The 6,257-nt window shown below is 49.7% G+C and overlaps 1 protein-coding gene across 2 annotated transcripts; it reads left to right on the top strand.

The window, feature by feature from the left end:
• The first annotated feature begins 595 nt into the window (after window positions 1–595).
• LOC132808026 (zinc finger protein 239-like) lies at window positions 596–5,292 on the top strand. Of its 2 annotated transcripts, none has more exons than XM_060821924.1 (2): window positions 596–663; window positions 3,139–5,292. In XM_060821924.1, the coding sequence occupies exon 2, from the start codon at window positions 3,548–3,550 to the stop codon at window positions 4,514–4,516; it is 969 nt and encodes a 322-aa protein (XP_060677907.1). In that variant the 5' UTR covers window positions 596–663; window positions 3,139–3,547; the 3' UTR covers window positions 4,517–5,292. The 2 variants fall into 2 exon arrangements, with proteins under 2 accessions (XP_060677907.1, XP_060677908.1); XM_060821925.1 differs by lacking the exon at window positions 596–663 and adding an exon at window positions 776–794.
• Window positions 5,293–6,257: the final 965 nt, after the last annotated feature.

The following is a 6,257-nucleotide window of genomic DNA, read 5'->3' on the forward strand; positions in this document are numbered from 1 at the left end:
ACCCCTCTGAATCTTTCCTATCCATATCCCCATCCAGATGCATTTTAAATACTGTAATTGTACCAGCCTCTACCACTTCCTCTGGCAGCTCATTCCATACACATACCACCCTCTGTGCGAAAGGATTGCCCCTTCGGACCCTCAGAAATCTTTCCCCTCTCACCCTAAACCTATGCCCTCCAGTTCTGGTCTCGGTGCCTTGCCCCCACAACAAGGGGAAAAGACATACAAAAGTTGAGCAGCCAGACAAAATGCAAAAGGAATAAAATATCGAGCCAAAGGCAAAACAAATTGTGGCTCTATCTTTTCACCCCGTTGGCATTTGGACACTTAAAATCTGTCAGGAACACCAACATCCCCAGAGAGCATACTGCGCATGTTTGCTGGTGTCAGCAACGCAGTGCGCATGCTGGCCAGTGTCAGCAAAACACTGAGCATGCTCATCGCTGTACGCAAAATAGGGGCGAGACCTTCTTTTAATTGACCATTAGGCAACATTGGAGGACCGGAAGGAGACTGGTCCTCCTGCCAATCAGAGGCAGCCCATTGTCTGAATGCGGAAGTTGGACTCTGAACTTCTCAAGCTGCAGCTCCTGATCCTCTCTCTCTGAATAAAGATAGAGCTTTACCCAGACTGCACATTCCTTCCTCTGTCCCAGATCTGTGAGTACGGCACTCTCTTATCTCGCCCCCTTTTCCATTTCTTTTTCATTCTGTAGTTCAATTGTTGACTTGCAGCAACTGAAAGGAAAGAGTGAATTCGGCAGGGACAGACTCCGGAAACGTTGATCCAGGTCTGTATCTCAATTGGCAAAATAGTTAGGCAGGAGGCATCAGATGGTGGAGAGGTCGACGAATCGGTTTAACCCTTCTTCAGGGCTGGGGGCTGGGTGCAGAAGCTGCAGAGAAAAGGGGGTGGGGATGAAGTGGGAAAAGGTCAAGACAGTTAGAGGGTACGACCTGGTTGGTCAATCGGAGGAATGAATCTTGTTGGTGGCAGGGAGGAGGGCGGGGATGGGAATGGAGTCAGGGAATGGAGAGGGAGGATTTTTGATATTGGAAAACTCAACGTTGAGTCCTTCGGGCTGCAGGCTGCCCGGAAGATGAGGTGTTGTCCCTCCAATTTGCGGTTAGATTCGTTGTGGCAATGGAGGAGGCCAAAGATGGTCATGTCAGAAAGGGGGTGGGAAGGAAATTGGAATGGGTGGTTACTGAGAGGTCTGGCCGCCCTCTGCGGGCACAGCTGTGATACTCGGCGAATCGTTCCCCAAGTTTGCACTCGCTCTCCGATACAGAGAAGACCATAATTGGTAAACACATGGCAAATGCAGTACCACAATATGAAGTTATCGCCTTGGCTGTGGAAAACAAACGCAGAAAGGAAGTGCATTGTTTAAATGTAGATGTAGATCAGGGTCAAACATTGTGGTACTGGAAGAGCACGGTAGGTTAGGCAGCATCCGAGGAGCAGGAGAGTTAACGTTTTGGACATGAGCCCTTTATCAGGAATGATGTGTGGATGGACAAAGAGGCCTCAGCATCCTTCTACACCAGTCACTGTCATTTGTCAGACAGGTGTAGCAAGCAATCAGCAAGGCAAGTGGTATATTAGCAAGAGGAGAAAGTGAGGACTGCAGATGCTGGAGATCAGAGCTGAAAATGTGTTGCTGGAAAAGCGCAGCAGGTCAGGCAGCATCCAAGGAGCAGGAGATTCCATGTTTCGGGCATGAGCCCTTCTTCAGGAATGAGGAAAGTGTGCCAAGCAGGCTAAGATAAAAGGAAGGGAGGAGGGACTTGGGGGAGGGCGTTGGAAATGCGATAGGTGGAAGGATGTTAAGGTGAAGGTGATAGGCCGGAGTGGGAGCGGGGGGGGGGGTGGAGAGGTCAGGAAGAAGATTGCAGGTTGGGAAGGTGGTGCTGAGTTCGAGGGTTGGGACTGAGACAAGGTGGGGGGAGGGAAAATGAGAAAACTGGGGCTCAAGGGCGGAGGAGCGGGAAGTGGTCCAACTAGTCATGGAGATGTACAGCTTAGAAACAGACCCTTCGGTTCAACTCGTTCATGCCAACCAGATATCCCAACCCAATCTCATCCCAACTGCCAGCATTTGGCCCATATCCCTTCAAACCCTTCCTATTCATACACCTGTCCAGATGTCTTTTAAATGTTGCAATTGTACTGGCCTCCACCATTTCCTCTGGCAGCTCATTCCATGCACGTAATACCCTCTGTGTGAAAAGGTTTCACCTCAGATCTCATTTGTATTTTTTCCCCTCACCCTAAACATATGCCCTCTGGTTCTGGACTCTTTTCCCCCAACCCCCTCCCCTGGATAAGGCTTTGTCTATTTATCCTATCCATGCCCTTCATGATTTTATAGGTTACTCCTTAGCCTCCAACGCTGAGGGGAAACAGAGGATTGGGGAAGTTTTCAAAACCTACAAAAGACAACTGGGAAAGAATCGAGGACAAACCGAACCTTTGTGGGTCAGCTTGGAGGCTCAAGGTCTCAGGACAGGGGGTGGGGATGACCCCAGCTATGGACCACATGCCAGAAAATGGGACTAGATTGATTGAGGATATCTGGTCAGTACAGGCGTGTTGGACAGAAGGGTCTGTTTCTGTGCTGTACATCTCTATGACTCTGGCTTTCCACTAACTTTTGCCACGTCAATAGGTTCACTTTCTCTCTAATGTCGGTGTTAATGCCTTGACGTCTCATTTTGCTCCCACCTTCCTGGGGACATTAACCATCTTGTGTCTGGTTGTTCCTCAAGAAGCTGTGAGGCAGGTTCACCCTGAATTGACACACTTTCTTTTGCTTCCCAAAATCAGACCTGCTCACTCTCAGCAGGATCCCAGTGTTGGGAAAGATATTAGCTTTCAGGTGGAGATATTCAAAATTCAGAGAGATATCAGTCTTGATGTTTTTGCTTTTTCTGTCCCTGTAAGATCCTGAATCAGCACCTTCAGGGGAATTAGTTAGATCAGAGTGAGAACAGAGGGGGAGAGAGAGTGGGATGGTGCTTTCAATTATGTGGAAAAACAAAAGAAAAGAATGTTTTGCAAAAAGTAGAATTCCTTGTTCAGAATTTCTACCCTGCACTGACAGTGATGACTTTTGTAATCTATTCTGACAGGATTTTTGAAGATTTGAAGAGGGAAGTTTTAAAATCAAGAGACGAAGGGCTTATAACCGAAACATTGACCCTCCTGCTCCTAGGATGCTGCCTGACTCCCCTGTGATTTTCCAGTGCCACATTTTTCGACTGACTCTCCAGCATCTCCGGTCCTCACTTTGATGTCAATGTCTGACAGTCACTCAATCCACTGTGGCCAGCAAAGATTTTCGTCCGTGATTTCTCTGAGCGGGACCAAAGCTTTTTGGTTCCTGTCTGAGTATGTTTTCAGCATCAGTGGGACTGGACGAGAGACCCCACTGTTGCAGCGCACTGTGCGTGGAGCCTGAAACCGTTATACAGCCTGGGAAGGGGATTTCACGGCAGGGAGGGGCTCTACACGTGTTTGTGAGCAGCTGAAGCTGTGGCCATGGAGAAACCCGAGGAATCCCGCCCTCTGGAGAAACCGTGGAACTGTGGTGACTGTGGGAAAGGCTTCCGTTTCCTGTCTGCCCTGGAGACTCATCGGCGCAGTCACACCGGGGAGAGGCCATTCCCCTGCATCGACTGCGGGAAGGCCTTCAGACATTCCTCCCACCTGCTGACCCACCAGCAGGACCACACGGGGGAAAGACCCTTCAGCTGCCCCGAGTGCGGGAAGGCCTTCGTGTTTTTCTCCGCCCTGTTGGCCCACCAGCGGGTCCACACAGGAGAGAGGCCGTTCAACTGCCCAGAGTGCGGGAAGGCCTTCAGGTATTCCTCCACTCTACTGAGCCACCGGCGTGTCCACACCGGGGAAAGGCCCTTCAGCTGCCCCGAGTGTGGGAAGGCCTTCAGCGATTCCTCCACCCTGCGGAGCCACCGGCGCGTCCACACAGGGCAGAGGCCCTTCAGCTGCCCTGAGTGCGGGAAGGCCTTTACCCACGTCTCCTCCCTGATGAGGCACCAGCAGATCCATACAGGAGAAAGGCCCTTCAGCTGCCCCGAGTGTGGGAAGGCCTTTACCCAGGCCTCCACCCTGCTGACCCACCAGCGGGTCCACACAGGGGAGAAGCCCTACAGCTGCCCCAAGTGTGGGAAGGCCTTCAGCAATTCCTCCACCCTGCTGACCCACCAGCGGGTCCACACGGGGGAGAGGCCGTTCACCTGCTCTCAGTGTGGGAAGGGTTTCACCTGTTCCTCCAACCTGCGGAGCCACCAGCGGGTCCACACGGGGGAGAGGCCCTACACCTGCCCTGAGTGTGGGAAGGCCTTCAGCACATCCTCCACCCTGCTGAGGCACCAGCGGATCCACACCGGGGAGAGGCCGTTCATCTGCTGTCAGTGTGGGAAGGGCTTCACCTACTCCTTCCACCTGCGGAAGCACCAACGAGTTCACATGCCATCGCAGGGGGATTGAAGGAGTGACGGCCGAGTCCCATTATCGATTGGAATATCAACCCGGTTCCGGGGACTCCCGGGTTCGAATCCCGCCACGACAGATGGCAGAATTGGTATTCGGTCAGAAATGTGGAGTTCGCAATCTAACGATGAGACCGTTTCAGGTGGAGATATTCAAAATTCAGAGAGATATCAGTCTTGATGTTTTTGCTTTTTCTGTCCCTGTAAGATCCTGAATCAGCACCTTCAGGGGAATTAGTTAGATCAGAGTGAGAACAGAGGGGGAGAGAGAGTGGGATGGTGCTTTCAATTATGTGGAAAAACAAAAGAAAAGAATGTTTTGCAAAAGTAGAATTCCTTGTTCAGGGTGGTGTGGGGGAGAAAGCCCCCATCTGATTCACTCTCTCCCTTGTTAGGGAAGGGAACGGCCATTGTGGGAAAGGATTCACTCAGTCGTTCCAGCTGCATCCTTTACCCGGTCTGGCCTACACGTGACTCCAGACCCACAGCAGTCTGGTTGACTCTACACTGCCCCTTCCTGGCAAAGGAGCGGGGAGAAACTTACCTGGAGACAGGGTATGGGTTGAAATTGCTGAGTGAGGCAATACTTCCTCCGGGTTACGGCTGTACCAAGGATCCAATTTCAAGTGGACAACTTGGTGCTGGCCAATAGTAAAGACAGTGAGGTGGGGATGGGGCCAGGGGAGGTGTGGTGTGTGCACTTTCACCTTGAGCTGTTCAAAAAGCAACTACTTTTTCTCTGCCTCTTTGCTGGGGGGATCTGAAGCTGTAACAAAGTTGGGTTGCAATAAAGGTTACCTGAACTTACCACCGGGCTCAGACTCTCATTGAAAGCTTTGAGCTCCAAGAGGTTTTTGTTTTAAAGCTGCTCATTTCTTTCAGCCTCCTGCACTAAGTTTAGAACATAGAACAATCCAATGCAGAACTGGCCCTTCGGCCCTCGATGTTGTGCCGACCTGTGAACTCTTCTCAGCTCGTCCCCCTACACTATCCCAAAATCATCCATGCACTTATCTCAGGATTGTTTAAATCTCCCTAATGTGGCTGACTTGACTACCTTAGCAGGTAGGGCATTCCACGCCCTTACCACTCTCTGTATAAAGAACTTGCCTCTGACATCTGTCTTAAAGCTATCACCCCTCAATTTGTAGTTATGCCCTCTCGTACAAGCTAACGTTATCATCCTAGGAAAAAGTCTTTCTCTGTATTCCCTATCAAATCCTCTGATCATCTTTTATGTCTCTATCAAATCCCCCCCTTAACCACTTTCTTTCCAATGAGAAAAGACCCAAGTCTCTCAGTTCGAAACATCGACTCTCCTGCTCCTTGGATGCTGCCTGACCTGCATCACATTTTCAGCTCATCAATATATAAGCCTCATGAAACAGCATCATAAGACACAGAACTTATATCAAAAGATCAGAGTCATGCAACTGATAGAATATATTGAACAAACATAGATAGTCTTCATCTCTTAGAATGGGTGTGGGCTTTGGTTCATTACTATGTAACAATGTTCTTGAGATGACTTAAGGTTTTATAAAACAAAGATATCTCCCCTCAGACAATGCATTAAAGGTGTGAGATTTGAGTCTGTCAGTATTCCAATCTTGAGTCAGTTTCTGTTTCCAAAGTCGGAATTTGTAAAATATTACATGCATTGACTGCCGGCAGATTGTGTGCTTTTTGAACAAAATTGAATGTATCTGCAAATATAATTCTGCCAATACAATTTCACC

The sequence above is a fragment of the Hemiscyllium ocellatum genome (genome assembly GCF_020745735.1).
Source record: "Hemiscyllium ocellatum isolate sHemOce1 chromosome 27 unlocalized genomic scaffold, sHemOce1.pat.X.cur. SUPER_27_unloc_3, whole genome shotgun sequence".
NCBI classification, from domain to species: domain Eukaryota; kingdom Metazoa; phylum Chordata; class Chondrichthyes; order Orectolobiformes; family Hemiscylliidae; genus Hemiscyllium; species Hemiscyllium ocellatum.